General features: G+C 40.8%; 2 protein-coding genes across 2 annotated transcripts in view; both read left to right on the top strand.

Annotated features, from left to right (window-relative positions):
* LOC127663258 (FERM and PDZ domain-containing protein 4-like) overlaps positions 1-4,401 on the top strand; it is a 119,544-nt gene extending 115,143 nt beyond the window's left edge. Inside the window, exons 4-7 of the mRNA XM_052154777.1 lie at positions 649-803; positions 2,322-2,424; positions 2,598-2,643; positions 4,243-4,401. Of these exons, the coding sequence (XP_052010737.1) occupies positions 649-803; positions 2,322-2,424; positions 2,598-2,643; positions 4,243-4,401 (463 nt within the window). The remainder of the gene's footprint in view (positions 1-648; positions 804-2,321; positions 2,425-2,597; positions 2,644-4,242) is intronic.
* Positions 4,243-26,676, top strand: LOC127663054 (FERM and PDZ domain-containing protein 3-like). Its single transcript, XM_052154457.1, has 11 exons — positions 4,243-4,347; positions 11,538-11,645; positions 15,275-15,406; positions 15,898-16,017; positions 16,137-16,273; positions 18,929-19,055; positions 19,671-19,760; positions 20,152-20,331; positions 20,476-20,611; positions 21,362-22,204; positions 22,706-26,676. The coding sequence occupies exons 2-11, from the start codon at positions 11,541-11,543 to the stop codon at positions 25,483-25,485; spliced, it is 4,650 nt and encodes a 1,549-aa protein (XP_052010417.1). The 5' UTR covers positions 4,243-4,347; positions 11,538-11,540; the 3' UTR covers positions 25,486-26,676.
* The last annotated feature ends 499 nt before the right edge of the window (positions 26,677-27,175 follow it).

The following is a 27,175-nucleotide window of genomic DNA, read 5'->3' as shown; positions in this document are numbered from 1 at the left end:
GCCATTTTTCAAGATGGCCACCACCTTAGTGGCGCAATTAGGCTTAAGAAATAATTTAGTTGGTGATACAAGCATGAAAATTGCCATGAGCTGTCTCAGAGGGTCATTTGACAAGAAACCACCCACAGCCACTTGAAATTTCAAGATGGCGGCCACCAAATAAACCACTATATCACTAAACTGCTCCACTAAGGTGTCGGCCATCTTGAAAAATGGCCGCCATCTTGAAATTTCAAGTGGCTCGGACAGTTTTCTTGTCAAGTGACCCATGGAGACTGCTCATGCCAATTTTCACGCTTGTATCATAAACTGAACGATTATATCACTTAGCCGCTCCACTATTATTAAAGTAATAAGAATGAGATTCTAGCATTCCAGTAACAAGAGTTTTTCGACAACTAAGAATGTGCTTAATTGTCATGAAAATTATAACACAATGCAATAAGTTCTAATGGCTCAAAAAACAGGCTTCATTATCTTGAGGCAAAATCTAATTTTGAAAAATGAATTATGACCTTTTCTTGACAGTTTTGAGAGATTCGCACATTCATTTGAAAACCAGTGCGAACACATCATGTATTTAATGTTTCATGGACAGATTTTATGGACACTGGGGAGTTGTAAACAGCTGTTTGTATTGTGTTGTAGCTCTGTGATGTTAGAGGAAGGTCAGGATGGTATGGACAGTGGTAACCTGACTCCTGGTCCAGCTCGACAGGTCTGCATCCAACGCCATCCAAGCCACGGCTTCGGATTCATTGCCGGCAGTGAACGGCCTGTTGTTGTACGCTCTGTCTTTGCAGGTAGGACATGTGACAATCAAGTGATTATTTGATGCCCCAATAGGATAGGTGGATAGGTTCTAACTGCCTTCCGAAACAAGTGTGACAACTTGCATTACCAAATGAAATGACAAAAATAATTATTGTGTTCAAACAGGTTTCCCGAACACTATCCCTGTCATCTGTCAAAGTTTTCGCCCCCAAACTCGCACCATTAGTTGATACAATCAGGGCCGCCACTGGTCAAATTGATGCCCTATGCAAAGTTCCAGGTGGATGGTGGGGATGGGGTGGTGTTTCACGTGATATGAGCGTGAATCGATCGTCTGACTGGGGGGAGGGGGGATTCGTGTGATATGAGCCTGAAGCGATCATCTGTGTTCCGCAACTGCTTTCGGGTCCTTGAATAACTTACAACATGCAAGTAAGGGCAGCCAGTGGACTTTCTGGTGCCCTCCTAGGGTAAGATGGCGCCCCCGTAGGGAGTTGGTGCCCTACGCAGACTGCGTAGTCTGCTTATAAGGAGCGGCGGTACTGGAGACAATGATGCTGTATTGGGCTGGTTGGGCTGCTCAAACATACAGCACATTTTTTTACATGGCCACAGTGTTAAATCAACCTAAAAAGGTCATAGTTAGCATAGTTGTAGCTGCATATTAAGCTAGGGTAGGAGAAAATATCTAAATATCGAGAAAAATCTTTTTTTAAATACACTAAGGCCACTAATCAAGGAGGAAAACGGCATGAAATTCCCAAAAATGTTGCAAAATAGTTTTTGTTTATTTAAACATGTCCATCTGTTGTATCGCAAACATGCTATCTACTGGTAAATGGTCTGCACTTATATAGCGCCTTTTTAACCTTAGCGGTATTCAAAGCGCTTTACACTGTGACACATTCACAAATTCATACACCAATGGCAGCAGAGCTGCCATACAAGGCACTAGCCTGCCATTGGGAGCAACTTGGGGTTCAGTGTCTTGCCCAAGGACACTTCGGCATGTGGGCCGGGATTCGAACCACCAATCCTGCGATTGGCCGACCCGCTCTACCAACTGAGCCACAGCCGCATGTTTCATGAGTTTGATGAAGATGAATGGATTAGTTTGTTTAATCATATCATCCATTGCTGTTCAAAAATTAAATGGATACATACACTCACTGACCACTTTTTTAGGTACACCTACTTATTAATGCGATTATCTAATCATCCAATCATGTGGCAGCACTGCAATTGCTCTGATTTAGAACAATAGTGTTAGCATATCCCTTGAAGGCTCCCAATAAACCAGATCAAAAGGATATCCCCATATGTTCCTCCTGGTAGGGGCTGATTGTTGATTGGAGTTTCTGGCCCACTTTGACCCACTTTGGTTCACACCATCACAGTTTATCCATTATCCTTCAGCTTTGTTGTGCTGTGTCTAGGTTTGTAGCGCAAGAACGTGTTGGGTCTGAACTGCCCCTTAAGATGCTTTAAATAATCGACTCTGTCAGCCACTAAGAGCAACGCAAGTTTTTGGCATGTCTCCTCTACAGACGGACCATCTGGCGGCAAGCTCTTCCCTGGAGACCAGATCCTCGCCATCAACCAAGAGCTTGTGAACGACGCGTCCCGGGAGAAAGTCATAGACCTTGTAAGGTAACACCCTTTACTGTCACCAGAGGGGAGGGGCATTGTCAGGATGCATGACTGACTTTGCTTTATGTATTACTGTTCCATGTGTCTGCATTAGATAAGAGAATTCATTTCAGATAAGAGACTCCTTTTATATTCTACAACTCACTTCCCATGATGTTTTTTGCTCTCTGCAGACGCTGCAAGGACTCCATTGTTCTTACTGTGCTGCAACCGCAACAGGTAGTTCAAGACATTTTGTCTTCTACATTTAAAAATGTAGTATATCATACATCATTCTCTAAGCTAACGCTTATGCCATCAAAAGTACACATGGCTTTTACTGAGTTTTGGAATTCTCTAGTGATTTAAGAGCTTGAGAACATGATCTGCTTTGTGCAAACCCAATAATAACTCTATAATACAATTTAGATACAGTAATTACATAATGACTATACTATAGGTCAGTAGTAAAACTGCAAGTTTATTTTTAAATTTGTTCAAAGTAAAGGAATAGTTCACCACAAATGAAATTTGAGAGGTACAACAGAAGGCAAAGATTTTTAATATTTAATATTTATTTAAAAATCTGTTTCTAGGGGTTTGGGTAGATGAGCGAGTATTGATAATGAGTACTACTCCTGGAGTCGTGAGTTTGAATCCAGGGCGTGCTGAGTGACTCCAGCCAGGTCTCCTAAGCAACCAAATTGGCCCGGTTGCTAGGGAGGGTAGAGTCACATGGGGTAACCTCCTCGTGGTGGTGATTAGTGGTTCTCGCTCTCAATGGGGCGTGTGGTGAGTTGTGTGTGGATCGCGGAGAGTAGCATGAGCCTCCACATGCTGTGAGTATCCGGGGTGTCATGCACAGTGAGCCAGGTGATAAAATGCACAGATTGACGGTCTCAGAAGTGGAGGCAACTGAGACTTGTCCTCCGCCACCCGGATTGAGGTGAGTAACCGCACCACCATGAGGACCTAAGTAGTGGGAATTGGGCATTCCAAAATTGGGAGAAAAAATATAATTTTCTCATATGGCTTTAGAAGACTTGAAATATATCACACAATTCCTATGGACAACGTTTTGGGTAATTCTCTTGTCAAGAAAATGTCCAGGTCCTATTTGACTCCAAAATCAAAAGAAACAAATGAGAAATTATATTTTGCCTATGGAAAATTAAGCCTATTTTTAAGGCCATTATTTATGAATTTTTAACGTTGTGAGATTTTCATTACAGTTGTGCACATTTTATCCCCAAATTCTCATGACCACAATGTGAAAAAATGACGTATTATTGAAATTGTGAAGTGTTTATGCCTTTCATTTTCGCTGATTTGAATAAAAAAAAATGATTGTACAGCAGCCTTTTATTTACCGTATCACTGAAACATTGTTACAAATAATGTGAATAATTAAAGTTAAATGTCAAGACATATATTTTATTTTGTATTTATTATATTTTTTTTTGCATTTGATTTGGTGACCAGGAGGACTTTATCTTGACGGGTTTTGTGAGAATCACCCTTATGACACTTTTATTCCATTTTATTGTCCTTTATTGAGCATTTCGTTGTATGGGAAAGAGCAGCGTTAGCATTCTGCAAAACATCGTTTTAGTTCCACGGGCTAAAAAAGGCATACAAGTTTGAAATTACATGAGAATGAGTAAATTATGACAGAATAAGCATTTTGAGGTGAACTATTCCTTTAATTTGTATCAATTCTTTCCAGACCATTGGTTTTGAAGCTTTCTCTATGCTTAAAACTACTCTTAAACAATGTTTTCATCTCTATTTCTTTCTTTCTTCCTTCCCTTCCTTTGTCTTTCTTTTTTGTTTCTATAGTCACCTAAGTCCGCCTTCATAAGTGCAGCCAAGAAAGCTCAACTGCGAACCAATCCCCCCAAAGTGCGCTTTTCTGAGCAAGTGTCCATCAGCGACCCAGACTCAGTATGTGCTGTTGCCTTTCGCTCACATCACACCCCAGTCATCTCTGTGATATAACAGGGCTTTATGCGCTGAAATGAGAGCTGTTAAACACTCACTGGCACCACGGCTTCTACAATTGAACAATGCGATTACTAGGGGTGTGCAGCGAAGCCACAAATACATATCTGTAATCTAAATATCTGTATCTGTCTCTGTATTCGGATAATACCGGATGTGGGCGGGGTTTGGACCGGAAGTGTATCCAAACTAAATGAAACACCCATATTTAAGTGTTACTCAAACATTTATAGTTTCTATTATTAAAAATATGTCTTGTATATTCATTTTCATAATAAAAGCCTAATTATTATTATTATTAATATGCAATTATTATTTAATTATTTAGTTTTCTTACAGATGAGGCTGAATTTGTAGGACAAATTAACTTTGGAATATGTGGTTTCTCCAGGTATTTCTGATATTAATATCTGCATGAAATAGATGCATGCATTAAGCTGCGTACACACTGCCAGCGACATCGCGCGACAGCGACTCCATCCCATTCATTTTCAATGAGAGCACAGCGACTTCCGGCGACACGAGCTGTCGCGACCGTTGGCAACTAGATGTGGGTGTGTCCAGCGACGCGACAAAGTTGAGACATGTTCAACTTTATTCAAATGAAGTGCGACTAACGGAAGTGACAGCCAATAGGAGAGAAGACGGGAGAGCTCACGTGACCCTTCTCGCTCTCTCTTTCTCTCAGCTCCTGCAGTAACGGAAAGATGGATGAAAGGCTAATTCTTGCTGTTAGCAATTTTCCAGTGCTCTATGATATGGATATGGTATATCCAGCCACAGCTCTTGCACCAGCTGGTGGTACTCGCCGTGCTGACTCTGAGATTTAATGGTTTTGTGGACCCAGACAGACCGGCGTTTGCGTTTTCGCCGCAGATAAACAGCCGCTATGGCAAAGAGCACGCCTTGTTTCTCGTTCATCTTTGATATAAAGCATTGTATGTACTGATTCCATTTATATTTAGTCTTTTCACTCCAAAATGTTTGTTTTTAGCGGCAAGAAAAGCGATTTGCTGTCAAGAGCAATGGAATGACATCCGTGAATGTCATTTATAAACGTTACTAGGCAACCAGTAGTGGGAACACCCACTAGCGACTTCACCGCCAGCCACTGGCGACCTGCAGCGACAAAGTCGCTGGCAGTGTGTACGCAGCTTAACAACATTATTCTGGGGGCAGGAGGTGTCAAGCAAAATGTGATCAAGCACACATTATGCAGTGAAAAATACATACAAATTCAAACATTAAAAGAAATGAAAATAAATCAATATAGCCTACAAACAGGTCAAAGTTCGTCAAGTCTATTGGGAATTTGTACGATAGGAGACCATTATTTTGTTAAGTGATAATAATAATAGATTTATACAGCATCTTTCCAGAGCTCAAGGACACTTAACATGCTCAAATTTGAAGAAAAAGACGAAAAAAAGATGGAGCATGTTTTAGTTCTTTGTTTTACATACCGTAAGCAGGAATATTTCAATATTTATGGAGCATGTAAACCTTAAAGTCTTAACCAGATAATTACCTTAATTGCTGATGTGGATATAAATGTGGTACACTTTAAGAGGCGGATAGACAGGCTTCGACGTGAAATCATCGCTTCAAGTTAGGAATTTAACATCGGGCTCTGGTTTAGGCTATAAATAAATAAACGGGAATCACGTGTGAATCATGTGATGCATTAACACACATTTAAAGAAGTGGAAAGTGTACATGATGTCGGATCTTAATGTTACACTTGATAAGCTCCAGATGCGCACAATTAACAGAAACCGCAAACGGAGTCAAGACCGCACCCGTCCGATCTGAAAATGCACCGTGCGCATTTTCATTAATAAGGTTTGCACTTTAGAAATATTGGCTGCACAGATTCATAAATGTGTTGTAATTTTAGAGATGTTTTTTAAATGTCACTTCATCCTTGTGCATCTTGGATAATCAGTCAAACGAATATTTTGTTATATTATTCAGATGAATCGGTTATTCGTTTTGAAGTCATTATTCGTGCCTTTCTGCATATGGTGACTTCAACTTAACAGTGTATTCTTAATACAATCACACTTGTTATTGTTTTTCATATTACAAAATGAGAAAGTGAATGCATCAATCTGTATTGGTCTCCTTTTGAGAGTGTAAAATGGCTGTCATTTCAGTGTTTCAATACTGTAGCCCGACTCACTCCACGTGTCTGGCTCATCTCATTTCATCAGACTGCAGGTTTATAACCCAGTGGGGCGATGCGTAAATCCCTCTCCAATGGTTTCCCATTAATCTAATTGTGGTCCACCATTTCGAGAAGCTAAAAAAGAATAATCTTAAACCTTTGCGCTTTAGGTTTGATTCCATCTCTTTCAAAGATTCCCAACATTTGCATACATGAAAACACAGGACTTTCAATTGACTATGCTTGGCTGGAATTAAAGGGTTGTAGTTTTTCTTGTTTGAAATATTGAGAGTAGAGTAGATTTACATAGAAACCAGTTGGGAAGATATTGACAAGAGCATCTGGTGTATACATGACAACACAGGCTTCTGAATTGACAATGCTTGGCTTAGCTTTGTGCTTCCCAGCAGATCAGATTTACATAAAAGCAAGTCAGGAAGATATTGACAGATGTTCAATTGTTTGTTTCGGTTGCTGAGACTTTGTGGGTCTTTGAAACAGGTGCCACAGTATTGCAACTAAAGGCTGGATTATACTAGCTTTATAGATTAAAGGGTTAGTGGGTTAGTTCACCCAAAAATGAAAATGTTCTCATTTACTCACCCTCATGCCATCTGAGATTTTTGGAAGTATATCTCAACTCTGGAGGTCCATACAATGCAAGTGAATGGTAGCCAGGCCCTTGAAGCTCCAAAAAGCAGATCAAGACAACATAAACATAATTAATCAAACTCCAGTGGTTAAATCAATGTCTTCTGTAGTGATCGAGCTTTTAATCAAGATCGTGCCTAGAAACTGCAATGGCAAGATGTACAGTGAAAAAGGAGTTATATTTTGGTTTGTTGTCACCCAAAACCGATTGGATTGCTTCAGTAGACATTGAGTAAACCACTGGAGTCTTATGGATTACCTTTATGCTGACTTTATCTCCTTTTTGAAGTTTCAAAAGCTTGGCCACCATTCACTTGCATTGTATGGACATCTGTGATGGCATGAGGGTGAGTAAATGATGAGAGAAATGTAATTTTTGGGTTAAGTATCCCTTTCATTTTTAACACAACTCACCTCCAACTCACTTTGCAGTTTCCAGAGACCATACTGGCTGCGTCTTTCCTCCCAAGACCACACCCAAATGCGTTTGTCCCGTGTCTTGTGCAAAACTGAAGACAAAGTAGCATCAACAATAACCGTAATGCTCCTGTACATGTTTGCTTACATCTGTCATGCATCTCCTAGAACAGCAGGACATCTGTTTTGGATTGAATTTTATTCTTGGATCGAATCGACTTTCCAATCGGGTAGTGTAATTCAGCTTTAAGACTAGGGCTCTGAATTGGAGCAATTCATGGGTATTAAAAAGGGCTTCGAATAATTTGCTCTGGTTCTGATTACAATGTTTGGGTAACAGAGTTGAGCGAATAAACTTGGTGTCAGTTTCCTTGTCGCAGCTTCAGCCTGCTTAGGAGTAATTCAGTAAGGTAGGATTGAACTAAGAGAAAGACCGCAGCCTCCCCATGAGCCTTAATGTTGGTACTAGACATTCATTCATTCGTAGCCTTTCATTAGCACTACACCATCTCCTCTTGGTGAACATGGGTCGATAGCACCCATGTTAATGTCAATGTCCATGGATTATGTCCCATACAGTCTGATATCTGCCTTGCGAGCAAGGAAGAGTCCACACTACACCCTTGGGTGCTGGTCGCACCAATTTAATAAAGCGGACCGATGGGAGGGGTGTGCAGTTCTCCTGGAAGAAGAAACATGCTGATCAGGCCTAGAGGGCCAAAATCGGTAAAGATCAAACCACCCTCACTCGAGACTCCTCTAATCATGTCAATCCATCTTGTGTGATCAGCAGGGGCCAGCGGGCTTTTTTCATTAAAACTCGCCTGTCAGCACAGAGTACATAAACTGCTACCTTTTATTAAGGGGGTTAGGCTTAAAGACAAATGCCAATGTGGGACTTATTCATGCCACACCATCTTGCTCTCTAATTAATGTGCAATTGATTGAGATCGCGTTGAATGTACAAGCTAGCCAACCTGCTCACTTCACTGCCTTTCATCACATAATCCAAACTGACCCTCCAATTTGATGCTTGCCTATTTTTTTCCATTGTATTTTCGTGTTTAAACTGCAAAAATAAATAAATAAAACTGTTGTGACCAGTATTGCACATGGGAATAATGGTAGATAAAACTTTTTCAGTTCATAATTTTAATGATGATGCTCAGTGGCAAAGAAAGTACACCTTTTGCCATCTACTTCCAAAGTAAAATCTGGGCATGCGCCTGGTGGAAATCAATATGATGCTGAATTTAGGATGCTACTGAAAGTAATGATCTCAGTTTTATTGATGCAATGCCATAGCAAATTTATAGGAAAATGTTGAATGATACAAATGCTTTAAAGGATTCACCATCCACTGAAAGGTGCACTAAGTAACTTAAGAAGTATGTGTTTATTATGTTAATCTGCTCGCAATGTTGAGACATGAATACTAAACTTATTCAGCAGCCATATCACCCTGCAACTCTTGCCTGGTTGCCCACTAAAGCTAAGCAGGGTTGAGCCTGGCCAGTACCTGGATGTGAGACCTCCTGGGGAAAACCAAGTTTGCTGCTGGAAGTGGCATTAGGGAGGCCAGCAGGGGGTGCTCACCCTACAGTCTGTGTGGGTCATAATGCCCCAGTATAGTGATGGGGACACTATTCTGTATAAAAAAGCACCATCTTTTGGATGAGACATTAAACTGAGGTCCTGACTCTCTGTGGTCATTAAAAAATCCCAGGACTCTTCTCGTAAAGAGTAGGGGTGTAACCTCGGTGGCCTGGCCAAATTCCCCCCATTGGCCACTAACTATCATGGCCTCCTAATAATCTCCATCCCTGAATTGGCTACATCAATCTACTCTCTCCTCTCCACCAATAGCTGGTGTGTGGTGGGCGTTCTGGTGCACTATGGCAGTCGTCGCATCATCCAGGTGGATGCTGCACACTGCTGGTGGTTGAGGAGATTCCCACATACTATGTAAAGCGCTTTGAGTGCCTAGAAAAGAGCTATATAAATGTAAGGAATTATTATTATTATTAATATTATTACTACTAATCACTTTGGTATCGTAACCCCTCTATTATTGTCACTTTTGGATGCAGAATAAATTAATTGTGACTGACAAATATCCATTCGAATAGGGTATTTCTACGATTTCTAACCGGACAATTGCTGCAACCACACTGATTGGTGGCAAGTCCAACACACAGAAATAACGGTACCTTTTAAGGTACACATGGCATCACTGGGAGTAGTACCCTCAAGCGGACCTTCAAGTGTACCTCTAGTTAGGAGTTTATAACTTAACTATAACAGATACATTTATATACTTTTTTAACAAAAACGTACCTGCAGGTTAAATGTATCCAAATCGAGGGTACATCCCCAGTGACTGCCCTTGTACCTTAAAAGGTGCAGTTTAGTCCTTTTTTCTGAAAGTTAAGACCACTGTTGTATGGGTTGTTTTGGTGTGTCTTCAGGTGTTTTTTGAATGTTATGATGGTATCAGAGAGCTTTGACTTTAATATGGGCAAATACAGGTAGAGACAAAGCTTTTTAACCATCTTGCTGAATGGTCCTGAGTCCGGGGAGTTTCGGTATGGTACGTTTACAAACCATTCCCGGCCTGGATTTCTCAGCATGGTTAGTGAACCATACTAAACCATGCTTGTGGAATGCCTTTATTACGTGGCGACTTGCCAATTGTGGTCACTTGCTCAGTCAGTCCATTTTCCTTTTGGTTTTGCAGCACCACAGTGGAAAAAGAAACCATAATCTTGCAAACAAGCCCCAATTGGTACGGCAATGTTCTGCAATAATGCCTCTGGAGGGACATAGAGGGGTGCGATGTGGTTGTAGACCAGGACTGCTGTGTTCTAAGTCATCTGTAGATGCTTAATCTGGAAGTGTTAACTGGCCAGCCAACAATGCATAGATATGCCTGGAACAGGTACTGTGCAGTGTATTTTGACCGGTAGAGTCAGTAGCGGTTTTAACCACCACACAAACCACACAATTGTGTGGGCCCCGTACACCCCGATAGGAAAGCTCAGCAAAAACCACTTGAGGATTGACATGTTCTGGATACACGCACGGCAGTGCATGCACGGCAGAGCAGTTCACATTAGAAGACTTTGGGTTCGGGTTTGTAATTTATAGAAAAATATACATATACCCCTAGGTAGAGTCTGGAGATCTGCAAGACTAAGTGTTTTTTGAGATTTGAAGTGCAGTTTCTGGGGCGCCCAGATCAGAGAGGTTGGACAGGAGGATCTGGTGATTCACCATGTCAAAGGCAGCTGACAGGTCTGATAATATAACGACAGATGATTGAAGTTGACATTTTCGCGATGGGTGTATAGTGGAAGTGGAATAGTCACATTTGAAACCAGGAAGATAAATTGGCAAATATAAACATAAAATTACTTAGTGCACCTAAACTCATTTTAATTGCTTGCTTATTGGTCATTAGTCAGCAGGAAATATATACTGCAAGTAAGTTCAAAGCTTATGTTCAATTGAACATCTGCATTGAAATGTGTTTATTTGTGGTCGATGTTGTGTGAACAGCTATTTATCACTATTTCCATTCTACTCAGTCATACTGTGGCTAAAGTAGAGTTTGGGTCATTTATTCAGTTTCAGTTCAATTAAACTACTGATTTAGACAAATATCCCTCCTTTTAACCATTTGTTTCAGATGTGATAAGCTTCTTCCTTATTCCTACAGTTTTCCATCCAGAGTCCTCTTATGTGTTTCTACATTCTCTCTCTCTCTCCCTCCCTCCCTCTCCTTTAGAGCTTATTAGATTTTCTATATTGACCTTCAGATTGTTTTCTTTACTGAAAATCCGGTCCTGTCAGGGTTCACTGACAGCTTCCTCCCTTCTCTCTCCTTTGTCTCTTTCAGACCATGCTTAAAGACGAGTCTTTGCTTCTGATACCAAATGTTTTGAAGGTGTTTCTGGAGAATGGACAGATCAAATCATTTACATTTGACAGCCGCACCACTGTTAGGGTGAGTGTGATGCGACAACTCACACCTGTCACTTGTATTTATCAGAACTTTACTACAATGCTTTTGACTTGCACTTAGTTTGCGGATCATAAAATATAGCTTTTTTTACCCTAAAAGCTTGAGCACATAAAAACTGGACCTTGCAACATTAATGCAATTCATCCCCAGCATTTCAATCGAATCTGATCTTGTCAGTGATACATAATGGACAGTAAAAGGAATAAAGCCATTAGTGTCTTTTCATGTATTAACAATATATTAACAGGGCTTATCAAAGCCAACATTATTATGTCTTTCTTTCTGAAAGCAAAAGCAGAACAAAAGGAAAAGGGGCTTTCATTTGCAGAGCTGACCTTACATTAAATTCAAATGTGAACAGCAAATCAATTCATATTTTCCAAAAATATATATATATTTTTAATTAGTGCTCTAACGCCATGTCCGACACAATGTGACAAGAGTCCTTTGACAAGTCCACAATGTACACGAAACCGCTGCACGATGCAGCTCATTTTGGACCAATGAGAGTTCACGGTGGGAGGGGCCACCAGGTACAAAGCCGCAGAAATGGAAAAAATCGATATGACATAAAAATGTCCAGTCATTGGTCACACGGGTTACTACATTTAAAAAAACAAAAGTGATTGTAAGGGTAATGCCGTGATGATGTGTAGTATTGATAGGCTTGTAATTTGTGTTGTTCCATGGCACAGCGTTGTCAGTGCTGTTTATAATGTCGCGGCTGACTGGCTGTTTGACTTCCTTCAAGGTGCTTTAAAGTAGAATTTGATTGGATCGCACAAGTGTTTTTGCTCAGTACCGCATTATCGAGTGAAGCCTAGATGACTCACGCAGGAGATCCACACTATGCTTACTCTGGAGCTCTCTGCAGAGCTGGTTTGCGAGACATACAGGCAAAACCAGCTTCAATCGTGCCACACAAATGTGCAGTTGGGAAGAATATTTAGCACTTATAGCTCGCTGAACAGTCAGTGATTATTTGTGTGTATTCTGTAATTGTGAAAAATAAATATAACAAAGATGAATACTTAACTCAAGTAAAAGTACTGTGATTTATATATACTCAAAGTAGTTACAGTGAAAAATGTACTCAAGTACACTACTTTCCACCTCTTATTATCGCATTGTGTCTTAGTCCAGTGTAATTTGGCAATTTTACAATTATCGCATCGGCTGTTAACCATGACCGTCTGTCAGATGTGTAAGTGCCTATATATACAGTATATATCAGTTTCTTTGGATTTATTCTTTATAGGTATGTGTTTGAGTAAAATTAAACTTTTTGTTTTATTCTATAAAGTACTGACAACATTTCTCCCAAATTTCACATGAAGGTAATGTCATTTATAGCATTTAATGCAGAAAATGACAACTGATCAAAATAACAAAAAAAAAGATGCATTGATTTCAAACCTTGAATAATGCAAAGAAAACAAGTTCATATTAATTTTTAAACAACATAATTCTGATGTTTTAGGAAGTGTTCAGAAATCAATATTTGGTGGAATGATCCTGATTTTCAATCACAGCTTTCATGCGTCTTGGCATGCTCTCTACCAGTCTTTCACATTGATGTCGGGTGACTTTATGCCACTCCTGGTGCAAAAATTCAAGCAGTTTGGCTTTGTTTGATGGTTTGTGGCCATCTATTTTATTCTTGATCACATTACAGATGTTTTCAATGGGGTTCAGGTCTTGAGATTGGGCTGGCCATGATAGGATCTTGACCTGTTGGTCCTCCATCCACACCTTGATTGACCTGTATGTGTGGCATGGAGCATTGTTCTGCTAGAAAAATAATCCTCAGAGTTGGGGAACATTGTCAGAGCAGAAGGAAGCAAGTTTTCTTCCAGGATAACCTTGTACGTGGCTTGATTCATGCGTCCTTCACAAAGATGAATTTGCCCGATTTCAGCCTTGCTGAAGCACCCCCAGATCATCACCGATACTCCACGTGCTCATCTAATGGTTAGACAGAGACCTGGAGAGGCCTTCAAGCCACAGTGTCTCACACCCACAGTGAAATCTGGTGGAGGATCGATGCTGTAAATTACAGTATTTGTATTTGGAATTTGGGAGAAACGTTGTCAGTACTTTATAGAATAAAACAAAAATGTTTATTTTACTGAAATACATATGTGGCAGGGCGGAGGGCGGGGCCGGGTCGAATTAGCCCTCGAGAGGGATAAATGCCGACCGAAGATGGTAGTGTGAGAGAGAGATTTACGGACAGCTGTCCAACACCTGTGTGTGTGTGTGTGTGTGTAGTCTTTTTGGTTCAGTTTATAATTAAAATATGATTTATATTGTCAATCTGGTTCTCTCCTCCTCCTTTCCATTAATCCCTTTACACTGGTGCCAAAACCCGGAAAGGAGGAGGCGAGAACTGGCTTGACAATATAAATAATATTTTAATTATAAACGCACACAGGTGTCGGACAGCTGTCCGTAAATCTCTCTCTTTCTCGCACTGCCGTCTTCGGTCAGCCTTTATCCCTCTTGAGGGCTAATTAGCCTGATTAGGGGCCGAGTGTGCAGAATCATGACCCGCCCCGCCCTGCCACAACATACTTATAAATAGTAAATCCAGAGAAACTGATAATTTTGCAATGGTCTCTTATTTATTTTTTAGATATATATTGAAGTATCCATCAATAGACAAAGCTGCCTATATATATATATATATATATATATATATATAGACTGTATGATATATATACTGAGATAATATCTAAAAAAACATTAAAGAATGAGTCAATTGGCTGTGAACCGAGTGAGCTTTTTGCCTTGGCCGACTTTGCCTTGTGGTTTCAAACTGTGGTTGACATTTCCCATAATCCTTCATGAGCCATGTGATATCCAGTGATATTTTGAGCGTTTGATCAAAATCACCAAACAGATTATCTCAATCCTGGTACCAGTAGACAGCATACGGTCTCTGTCATACCTCTGCCGATCATACTGAGTAATTCACAAATCACCCAGAGCATGGTTACTGTCATCAAACACACAGTATATAATGCATCACTTTACACTGGCCAGTATGCTCCACACAAGCCCTGCATTGCTGCTTCAGTAGAGTGTTTGAGCCACTGTATTTGCATTAGTCACATGGAAACCTCATTAATATTTGGAGTCCTTTCCAGTGGCCAAGCTACTAGTCAGTAAAAATTTTGTCTAGTGATGGATACTTAGGGCAGAGCCTTGTGATTAATAGGGTTGAATTCTTTGCTTTATTACTGATGGAAATGTCAAGGCTGTCCTCCTGTGGTGTGTACATGCTGTTGCTTTACACTAGATTTACTTCGGATTTCAGAAATTTTATGATGGCTGAATCCATTATGTTGTAGGAGGTTAAAACATCAACTATGAGCAGAATAAAAAATGCTTAGCATTTTTGCTACTCTTAGCTTGTTTAAGATAGTCTTGGCTTGTCAGCCAGCTGGTCCTCTAGCTGAAAAGAGCCCAAAATAACTCTAAATCCCAACAAACTAGACCACTCTGGGAAACCAGCTAAAACCAGCGTAGGCTGGTGTAAGATGTCTTTAGCAGGAGCTACAGAATATTTGAGATTATTGCGTTTTATTGTCCTTCTACTCTCATTACAGGATGTGATATCGTCGCTGCAGGACCGTCTCTCTCTACGTTACATCGAGCATTTTGCTTTGGTGCTGGAGTCCGGTGGACTGACAAAGAACCAGAGGCTGCATCTGCTCCAGGAGAACCAGCCACTGTCTCATGTGAGTAAATACAACCCAAAACCCAATGACTAATTTACCTTCACTCTGAAAACGAAGAGTTGCTTCAACGTTCTTCAATGCTAGTAATAGTTTAGAACTGTCAAAGTCCCTTTCAAGGCAAGACAGTCCACTCAGCACCCATCTTTGGATCGCTCCTAGTCAGGATGGACCGCTATTTTGTATATAAACAAGGTACAAAAGTACAGCTCCTATCTACTTAAATGGGGAAAGATCTAAATCCCCTAAGCGGTTGGTCAAGATTACAATCAAAGACCATATTTAACATTAGCAGTAAAATCTGACAACAAGGGCGTCGTAACTTCTACTTCTTTAGCTCAGATCATGCAAAAAAATATACATATTTATTTTTATTTTTTTTAAAGGCAGATACAGAAAAGCACTTACAATGGAAGTGAATAGAGCCAGTCCATAAACATTCAAATTCACACAACACGCTGTATTGAAAAATATACTTTGTTTTGTATCTTCAGGTAGTTCACAGGACCTACTTCCAGGGAATGAAGTGTATTTTCCGTATCTGCTTCTTCCCAAAGGACCCTGCTGACTTACTGAGGAGAGACCCTGCAGCGTTTGAGTACCTCTACATACAGGTGGATTGAGTCATGAATATTCACATACCCACTTGTCATGGATGTTATACTTTTTAACGCATAAGGAGTCTGGTCTTGCCATAAAGCCCCTCAATCTCTATATTCCTCAATTGTCACAGAGTCGCAATGACGTCATTAAAGAACGCTTTGGGGTGGATTGGAAGTCTGATGTCACACTTAGGTTGGCAGCCCTCCACATCTACATCACTGTGTCAATCGCACGACCCAATCAGAAGATTTCTCTCAAGCATGTTGAGTAAGTGCTGGTGCTTTTGAAGAAATACATCAACAAATAGGATGTGGAAGTAGGGGAATATTTATTAAACTGACTGTAGCCAAAGATGCCATGCATAGGGATGGATAGGGTTGGGGGAAAAAAAACACACACACAAAAAAGTGTTACTGTGCAAACTGAAACAACATTTATTGTGCATTTTCTCTATATGAAGTCTAGGCTTTATTCAAGCTGTCAAAATTCTAGCATAGAATAAAGTAATATGTGGCAATAATGTACTTCATGAGAGGCACACCGGAAATTTTAGCATCCTCCAAAGTTGTAGCTGTAACAGTAGGTTGACATTTCTTTAACTAAAATCGGTCTGTCCTTACTGAAATAAGAAGAAATGCCGACAGTGGCTAAAGCGGTAACTGTTTTTGGGTGTATGGGCACGTATGAGCTCCATTCTCTGGATGAAATGTCCACAGAAGGATGCCAAAAGCGAGTTGTAAATCAATTTGTTTTTAGCTGTATAGGATGTAACACAGTGAAGAGGAATGCATAATATATATATATGTACACCAGCGGCCAAAAGTTTGGAATAATGTACAGATTTTGCGGTTTCCGAAGGAAATTGGTACTTTAATTCACCAAAGCGTTCAACTGATCACAAAGTATAGTCAGGACATTACTGATGTAAAAACACAGCACCGTCACTATTTGAAAAAAGTGCTAAATTGTTAATTTGTTACTAGAAAATCACTTGCCGTTATGTCAAACACAGCTGAAAATACATACAATTTATCATTTGGTAGCATTGCATTTAAATTGTTTAACTTGGGTCAAATGTTTTGAGTAGCCTTGCTCGCACACACTTGTTCAGTTCTGCCCACACATTTTATATCAAATTGATGTCAGGGCTTAGTGATGGCCACGCCAATACTTTGAATTTTCTGTCCTGTCCTCATTGTCCATTTGGAAGACCCATTTGCGGCCGAGTTTTAACTTCCTGTCTGACGTCTTGAGATGTTACTTCAATATATCTACATAATTTTCCTTCCTCGTGCCATCTATTTTGTGAAGTGCAGCAGTCCCTCCTGCAACAAAACACCCCCAAAACATGATGCTGCCACCCCCATGTTTCAGGTTTGGGATGGTGTTCTTCGTTTGGGATGGTGTCAGGTTTGGGATGGTGTTCTTTGTCCCCATGTGCACTTGGGATGGCAAGTGCACATGGGGACAAAGTACAATCTTTGTCCCCATGTGCACTTGCAAACTGTAGTCTGGATTTTTTATGGTGGTTTTGGAGCAGAGGCTTCTTCCTTCAGGTCATGTTGATATAGGACTCATTTTACAGTGGATATAGATACTTTCCTCCAGCATCTACACTGTTCTTTGCTGTGTTTCTGGCATTGATTTGCACTTTTCTGAACTCATCTCTAGGAGACAGAATGTGTCTCCTTCCTGAGAGGTATGATGGCTGTGTGTTCTTATGGTGTTTATACTTGCATACTATTGTTTGTACAGATGAACGTGGTACCGTCAGGGATTTGGAAATTGCTCCCAAGGATGAACCAGACTTGTGGAGGTCCACAAATTTTGTTTTTGGCTGATTTTAATTGATTTTCCCATGATGTCAATCAAAAAGGCACAGAATTTGAAGGTAGGCCTTAAAATACATCAACAGGAACACCTCCAATTCAGTACACCTCTTATCAGAAGCTAATTGTCTAAAGGCTTGACATAATTTTCTGGAATTTTCCAGATCTGCAAAGTTGTCATTGCTGCATGTGGAGGATTTTTTGGATGAGAACTCTTTGAAGTAGTTTAAGAAGTTCTGAAGTTCTCAAATTGTAATAGTAATTTTTTACATTATTAATGTCCTGACTAAAAATTAAATGTTATTGAATGTTGAATGCCACTTTGGTGAATAAAAGTACTTATTTCTTTCCCTAAGAGCAAATTCTGTACATTATTCCAAACTTTTGGCTGCCAGTGTGTGTGTGTATATAAATATATATGAACTCAGCAAAAAAAAAAAAAAAAAACCTTTTTCTCGCGTTTATCGTCGAAAGAATGAGCGTTGCACCAAGGCCTGAACTCTGGAGCGGGATCGATCTGGAGGTGGAGGGTCCGTCTTGGTCTGGGGCAGTGTGTCACAGCATCATCAGACTGACCATGTTGTCATTGCAGGCATTCTCAATGCTGTGCGTTACAGTGAAGTCTTCCTTCTCCCTCATGTGGTACCCTTCCTGCAGGCTCATCCTGACATGACTCTCCAGCATGACAATGCCACAAGCCATTCTGCTCGTTTTGTGCGTGATTTCCTGCAAGACAGGAATGTCAGTGTTCTGCCATAACCAGTGTAGAGCCCGGATCTCAATCTCATTGTGTCTGTGAACTGTTGGATCAGAGGGTGAGGGCTAGGCACATTCCCCCCAGACATGTCTGGGAACTTGCAAGTACCTTGGTGGAAGATTGGGGTAACATCTCACAGCAAGAACTGGCAAATCTTTTGTAGTCCATGAGACGGAGATGCACTGCAGTACTTAATGCAGCTGGTGGCCACACCAGATACTGACTGTTACGTTTGAAAAAATACTTGCATTCATCAAAGCATCAAGAAACACTAGTGTCTTGTGGTATGATACTTCATTCATGCTTTTAAAACTAAACCTGTTTCACCTCCTCTAGGAAAGAATGGGGTTTGGAACCTTTCCTTCCTTTGACCCTGTTGCCAACTCTCAAGGAGAAAAATGTCTGCAAGACTCTATCACAGCTGTTGAAGACATATCAGCATCCTCCACCAGCTGGTAACAAGGTATAAATGCTTACTAATAACATCTGAAATGTATTACTTCCTAACGTCCCAGGCAAATATATCTTAACCAAAAAGAAAGTGCACTACATGGAATTTCTTTCATGTTGTTACAAACTCAAAAGTTTGTGAACACAAACAAATATTTATTTGCACTATGTTTCTAGTACTGTGAAGACATCCATTCAGCAAACCAATGAAAATCTTCCCCTCTATGACATAATTAGCATTTTTGTAAGTGTTTTTACTAAAATGTGAGCACTTGCAAAGAAATGGCAAGCAGACACTGAAATGTATCCATGACAGAATAGATAGGGTATAATTTTGGTGCCCATTTTATTTTATTTTTTTAAACAATTACACCAATAATCTCTTCAATCTGATGCAGAAGGTCATGAGAAATGTGTTTTGAATTGTATGCCTTAGGAGCATATTTGGTATGTGTTATGGTGGAATTAGATATATGCAAATAGAGTGCAATTGATTTCTCCATGCTGATCATTAAATGCACAGCAGCCCTTAGAGTTCATTGCCCTCTACTGGTAAAAACAAAAATCACTCTGTATGCACTTGCTCAACTCTCAAAATACATCTCTCTATCCATCTGTTTTTAAGCAGGTTTCTCCTCTACAAGGAAAACTACAGTATATGCGCGTCTTGAACGATCTTCCGCCATTCGGAGGCTTCTTGTTTCACACAGTTGGCCTGGTAATAAAAGTCTGACATCTCCTCAAGAGATTATATTTATTACATTAATTGCACTACTACAACAGAGCTCTTGCTATCTCATCAGCTTTTATATTTGATTCCCAGCCCACATGCTGAAGTGTCCTTGGGCAAGACACTGAACCCCAAGTTGCTCCCAATGGCAGGCTAGTGCCTTGCATGGCAGCTCTGCCGTCATTGGTGTATGAGTATGAGTGTGAGTGTGTGTGAATGGGTGAATTGGACTCAGTGTAAAGCACTTTGGTAACCTCTAAGGTTAAAAAAAAGGTGCTATAAAAGTGCAGACCATTTACCATTTAAATTAACATCACTTTGTCTTGGTCTTTCCCTAACGGTAACTCCATGCTAACTGACTTTCTTTTGCTTTTAAAAGGATGAGAAGCAATCCGCCACTACATTGTTGGTAGGGCCGAGACATGGTATCAGTCATGTGATTGACCTGAAGAACAACCTAACAACGGTCTTAGCAGAGTTCAGCCGAGTAGGCAAAGTTCAGCTCTTCAGAGAACATCATGGGGTAGCCCGTGTTGAGGTTGTAATTCTGGAAGCAAAGGTGTGAAAGCTCTGGCTCAAAATCACACAGTGAATTTACATTTGAATGTACCATTATTTCTGTATTCCTTTTTAAGCAGGATGAAATGTGATATTAATAAATATAATGCTATACTAATGTATGTGTCCTTACTAATTATTGTAGCCTCTGGTCTTGTTAATGGAGTGGCCAGATGCATCAAACTTTGCCTGTTTGATCTCTGGCTATTACAAGCTCTTTGTGGACCCTAAAAGGACAATCTATTGTAGGATACCTGGTCAGCCTCATATGATCAAGGCAGGTACGTTAGAAGTCAGTTCCCTGCTTTTTAAAACTATACCTAGCTAGATAATTTCCAGGAGTAATGTTGCAATTTCATTGAAATATAGAAAAGTCATAGCATGTCATTGTCTTAACAGCACTTTTGCATTGCTTTTCATCATCTCCCAATCACTTGCTGAACTTGAATTGGTTTTGGTACATGTGGAAGACTTTACATATGTAACGTGGACCATTTCAAAACAATAATATGTGTAGCCTTTACTGGTGATGCAACATCCCTGGTACCATCATAAATATATAGGCTACTTGTCATTTCCAATAGTGAAAGAATAACATACAAATATATAGTAATTGTGGTGATTTAATCAGCTAAAATCATGGCATGAATTCTCATCTTTTTGCTTCCGAAGAAATTTCCATTGATTAAAAGGATTTGCAATGGCAATCATTCATAATTCCTGCTTGAGCTTACCATCTTCATCTTAAATCAGTTAATGGGATGTTCTATTTGAAATGCTGGATAAGTTCATTTCTCTGCCAGTTGAAAACATTTGAATCATATTACTAAACCATGTTCTGGATGTTCGCACCATCTCCCGTGGTCTACCAAAGAGAAAGATCACAACATGTCATGGCATCCCACAAGGCTTCTTTCTGCATCCATCTCTGAAAACTCTATCAAACAGATTCACCTTTTGTCACCTGGACTCATTTTTATCCATCATATGTCTCCTACTTGCTCAGCCACTCAGACACTTCTGTCATTTAGATTCCAGAAGTTCCCACGCCCATTCCCGCTCCGGAGCCACTGTGTTAAGTGGGAGTCGGCGAGAAGAGAGAGAGGGGTCATCAAGAGAGGCGGCGCAGAAGACATCGGCACCACCCGTATCTCAGCACCTTGGCCTGTGTCACATCCATTTAAAAGAGCAACAACAGCTGCCAGATCTGCAGACACAGGCAGAGCAGGAGCTTGACATTAATGAGAACCTTATCTCGCAGGTGCAGAGTCGTTCACGCACAAAGTCTGACCCCACTCTAAAGATCACTGAATCAGTGGCTGAACAAGACCGTCCTGGTGATGACAGCTCAAGCTTCAGGGGCAGGGCAAAAACAATGGAACAGTCAAGAAGGTTTTTTTGCAACTCCTGCAAGGCAAAACTCCAAGCTGAAGGTTTGATGTCGGACGTTGGAGAGTCTGGGAAGCTCATTTTGCAGCAGTGCACAAATTCTTGTGCTTCTCGTGAAGTAGAGGCTGTTGATCTCATTGCCTTACCGCTCCCTGGGAATGAGGAAGATGAGGAGGTGGATGATGGTGGAGGAAAGTTGCAGCTTCCCCCTCCTGCCATAGCAGCTCCACCCCCGGGGTTTCGTGATAATAGCTCTGATGAAGACGACACAAAAAAGGGTCGGAAAGGAATCAAAGCCTCTGCTGCTGTGGCAGAAGGTCAACAGGATGTTCCTGTGACACTGATTGACACTGTGGCCACCAGGACGGTTCAGGACCATGCTCAGGAGTTAGATGATGCATTAGTGTCCACTCTCCAGGCTCTGGAGGCACTCGCTGCATCAGAGGACTACCCACACCATCACCAGCAGACAGCACAGACAGCAGGTGGACATAAGTAGTATTAGAAGTGCTGGTCCTTTAATTTGTCAATAAGTAAATTAGTATTTTAAATGTCAAGAAAGTTGTAAATTCAGAATGGTAGAATTTGAAATTGGTAGCTGCTATTTTCTTGGTGAATTTAGTCAGTTTACTCATTAATTTCAAGTTGAAAAAGATTACATTTGTCTTTCCGAAGTCAAGGATATTGCAAAATTTGAGTTGGTCATTTGAAATCGAGGATTGGCTCCATTGTGCATGTAGTCTGATGAAAAAGCATCCTTGAGTTACATTAACCTAACATACAAAAATCAGCAGGTCCCATAAATTATCCATGCAGTGTTACCTGTTCCTTAATAGCAAAATATTAAACAGGATTGGATCTGTATATTTCCACTTCATAATTTTCAGTTAGGATGTGTACTTCTGTCTCTGTTGGTTTCGTTTACCTGAAGTGTCCGGACTTTGTGATTTCTTATGATCCTTTTTGTGTTTTTTGTTCTCTTTCAGGGTTGATTGTGCTTGCTGCCATAACCCCTGAATCATCCCTAGACTCTGGGCATGAGACAAATTCATCAGAGCTTACTGATGTGTCTGAGATGGTGTCTGCCATGAAGCAGCATCAGAGCCAGGCCTATCTTCTTGCCCACCACATTAACAAAGAACGACTTTTCAGTCGACGAGACTTCCCCTTTACAATCCCTGGCTGTACCACACAAGCAATTGGGGGAGGGGCTTTTTCAATGAGTCAGATCCGTAGTGGGTATCCAACAAAGCCTGTGATTTTAAGTAAGACTCTGCCCTTGAAAGTGTGTCCCAATCAAGGGACTGGCCCCACTGTCAGTGCTGTGGAACAGGGCAAGACCCCTGAAGGAGTCAAAAGTGAGAAGGATATAGAAAAACTGGAACCAGACCCTGTCAAAGTGTGCATGGTAGAATCTGAACCACAGACATCTAAGGAACTCAAAGCATCAGAAAACACCAATGTGGGTTGTGCTCCCCAGGTCAACAAAGAGAAATTGCCTCTTGCAAATGAAGAAAAACTGAGCACCAATACCTCCAAAGGTGTCCTAGAAATGACCAACATAGCCTTACCCGTTCTCTTGTCTGTGGACAGAACTGCATCTGCTAAGATTTGCCAGACAAATATGTGTCAAGATGCAGAGACTGCTTCAAGTGAGACCATAAAGCCTTCAAGTTCAATGGGCCTTCTACCAGCTGCTGACTTGTTCTGCACATGTCCAGTACGGCCAGAGCCTGGCCCACAGGTGCGTTTGAAAGATCCACAGGCCCAAAAGGTTGTAGTGATTCATTCATCCTCTCCCACAGACGATGAGCGTCTCTGTGCCAAAGGACTTCAGTTAGTCAGCAACAAAGAGAGTACAGCAAAGACACCTGATGCAAGTTTGGCAAAGCCTAGCACCCTGCCTTCCACTAAGCACTCACCAGTTATGCCTGCTCAAGTAGAACGGATAGAGACGGCAGAAGTAAAGGCAGAGAACTCCCACAGTAAAGCCCCTGTGGAACCACAGATAGTTGCTAAAAGTTTGCCTGTTCTGGTAGACCCAACACATGTCTTGAGTTGTGTGGAAAAGGGTGCAACTATACCAGGAGCAGAGTATAAAAAGCATGCAAATAACAAATCCAAATCCCAGCGTAGTATTCCATTTCTGAGTTTTAGGAATATCATTTCAGCCACTTTCCCAGCACGTCTGCGCAGAGAGACCGATGAGCGCCGTGCACAGCTCCAGAAGGTCAGGCAATATGAGCTAGAGTTCCTGGAGGAGCTTCTAAAACCCAAAACATCACAAGGCGAGTTCTTGTCACAGGGATCTTCTCCTGTCCCCTCCTTAACCCCATGTGCCTGCCAGCTGCGTACCAGTCCTGTGCAAAAGGTTCCAGGGATCTCACGAGAACAGCGACGTAGCTGTGATTGTAAGCGGATGTGCCGGGGGATGCGTCTCCCAGATACAGCTGTTGGTTCTGCAATTGAGCAGAGAGGAAGAGAGAGAGCGGTCTCAAAAACACTCCCAGGTGTCCCCAAGACTCAACATGCTCAAGGAGAGTTACAGAAACCTCAGACTTTGGAAATCAAAACCACTCGAATCCGTTCCACAAGCCTAGAGTCAAGGGAACCCAGAGATACAACCACATCATGTTTGCCTACGTGCACCACCCGATCAGAATGTACGGGTGCACCACAGTACAAAAAGCTACAAAGGAGATATAGTATAGGGGAGATGGATAACAATGAAAGCACCCCCCTATATGCTGAGGTCAAAACCACAAAAGCAAAGAGTTTGGAGAAAGAAATGGAAAGAGTCAGAGCCACTGGACTTAGACTCCCAACTCCAGTGGAGCCTGTACATACTAAAGATGGGGATGCCAAAAAGAAGGGGATATTTTTTATAAAGGGAGAGGAGCTAATTCAGGAAACTCGTGAGTGTACCACTGAGGTTCTAAGATTGCCAAGTGAAGATAATGAAGACAGGGAAAAATGCTGCTCCTTTTACTTCTGTTATCGCAAATGTGAAGCTGCTGATGAGAGCAGTGAAAAAGATGAACTGTCTTATTCCATCCCCTTGCAGGTTTTGCCCGGAATGCAACTAGAGTCAGGGGCAATGCCAGTAGTCAGCAAAACTCTTCAGGTCCTTGATGCGGAGGATTGCAGTGGGGAAGAGGAAGAGGAGGAAGAAGAAGAAGAAGAAGAGGAGGAGCCACAAACACAGAGGATTGATCTGCGGGCACCTGGGAACTTGGAAACAAGCTTGGCAAGACTACAGTCCTTGCAGGGCAAAACATTCTCGCTACCTGATGGATTCCTAAACGCACAACTTGATGCCAATGAGCTGCTTGCAATTTTAAGGCAGTGTGCCAATAGTCCCCAAATAGAAGGTGAACCTCGTATTCCTCCTGCAAGACTGACAGAGTACAAGCAAGAACTTGCAGTATGTTTTAAAGAGTTCAGGGCATCATGTAGACGAGTGGCAAATGTTGAGAAAAGTCCATCACGAATGCTAAGTGTTGTCACAGCCAGCTTCCAGGTGCTGTGTAACCTTACTCAGACATTCATTCACCTGGTCAGGGGTGTACGCTCTGAAACTCAAAAACTACAGCTTTTACGTAAAGTAGAGGAGGTGGCTGTCAACTATACCCTTCTTCTTCGGGCTGCTGAAGAGGCAATGGGACACTCAAGTAGCCTCCCCAATAAGAGTGCCAGTCCTAAACTCCAAACATCAACTAACATGGGCTCTCTTAATCGCTCCATCAAACTCTTGCCCAGCAAGTAATCATTGCGCACATGGGATCGCGGTGCAGGCGTAATGGCGATGTGACAGGACTCTCTTCTAGATTATTCATTAGTTTACATTTTTATTGGCCTTTCTGTTAGGTCACTGCCTGCTCAATTCCATAATTGCTTAAATATATACTGTAATACTATTGTAAAGGGTTGTGCCAACTTGTACCCACAGAGGATCTTTGTCACCATTTAGGTGCAGGAAAGAAAAATATACATTGATCCTGTGCAGTACAGATGATTAACTGTACACTCATGTCTTTAGAAAAAGAGAACTGTGAAATTTGACTTTTTTTGAAGTTTAGTTGTTCCTATATTTTAACCATAAAATAACTACCTTGGGAAGGGCTGGTGGGGATGGGGAGTGTCTGGGTTATTCTGTATCTGAAAACATTTTTTATAGAGTATATTATAAAAAACAATATTAGCATTACCGCAATTACGAATATTGTACAGAAACTATACTTAGATCACTTAAAAATGTGCCCAGATGGTGGCAAAATTGAACATAGAGGAAATGACAGATATAACAGATTTTGTAAATTAGCTAGAGACAAAAATGGCTATTTGATAATGTACTTGTTTTTCAATTTTGATTGTTGTGACATGAAATACTCCCTTTTCACAATATCACATCCACACTCTGGATTTGTATCTCTGCAAGAGTCTAAATTGGTAAATTTTTAATGAATATTTATGAACACGAGCCCACTAACAAGGTAGTGGAAGGCAACACCTGCTCAGGGCAGACAATGTAGCAGATTCAAATTCACTGGAATATGAATTGAAAGAGGATTGCAGTTGAGTGAAGACCAAGCAGAAACAAAGGGCGCTCTTTGCTAATGCACAACAACAATATCCTTCATCTCTCACCTCCACATACAGGACTGAACCAGCTCCATACCTCATGCAGTGGCAAACAGTGGCAACATTATTTGTATTGAAGGAGTGTGGTACGGTTCTGATAGCCTCATAATTCAGTGCAATCACAAAGCCAATGCGTATGTATATAAAACATATTGTTTCCACAGATAGCCTATGTCTTAGTGCACTACCATGTTTTAAAACTTGATGAATATTGATTTAATATTTTACCTCATAATTGGAAATGTCCTTACTATAATGAAGAAACCTTTATTTTTGGATTTTCATGTGATGTCATCCATAGTGCACTCTTGAACATACCCCCACCCCCCCCCACCCCAACACACACAGAATAGTTTTATATGTATTTTAATAAAACCAACTGCTGTCTTATGTCTCAACACTTTTCTGTCTCCTCTTTCAATCTATGATATAACTGATTAAATAAGGGTCTTAGAATCATTTTGACAGAATTTCATTGTTCTGGTGTCTTGCATGGTGACCCTCCTTTAAGCTTGGTTTGAATGAAGACTGTTTAATGCTGGCTTTGGATATTATACCATTAAAAGATCAACAAAACCACACTCATTGAAAGTAGTTTTATAATTATAGTGAAGTACTGTTATAATTATTCTATGCTCAACTTGTAACATTGCAAAGAATTTATGAATATATCAGAACTTATTGTTGTTGTTTTTTTAATTAACAGAATTCACAACATGAATCTTATTTATAGCAGCAATGTACGAGAGACAAATAATACCTATATTTTAGAGTAAGCATGGGACATGGCTATTTTTATAAAATACTTCCAAGGT

This window comes from Xyrauchen texanus, chromosome 23, assembly GCF_025860055.1.
Source record: "Xyrauchen texanus isolate HMW12.3.18 chromosome 23, RBS_HiC_50CHRs, whole genome shotgun sequence".
NCBI classification, from domain to species: Eukaryota; Metazoa; Chordata; class Actinopteri; order Cypriniformes; family Catostomidae; genus Xyrauchen; species Xyrauchen texanus.
Note: the sequence above shows the minus strand (reverse complement) of the source record. Positions and strands in the feature narration are given on the sequence as shown.

Coding starts and splice junctions, on each gene's coding strand:
- LOC127663054 (XM_052154457.1), top strand. CDS start 11,541: ATGCTTAAAGACGAGTCTTTGCTTCTGATACCAAATGTTTTGAAGGTG. Junction 19,761..20,151: donor TGTTTCACACAGTTGGCCTG/GTAATAAAAGTC, acceptor TGCTTTTAAAAG/GATGAGAAGCAATCCGCCAC. Junction 22,205..22,705: donor GCAGACAGCACAGACAGCAG/GTGGACATAAGT, acceptor GTTCTCTTTCAG/GGTTGATTGTGCTTGCTGCC.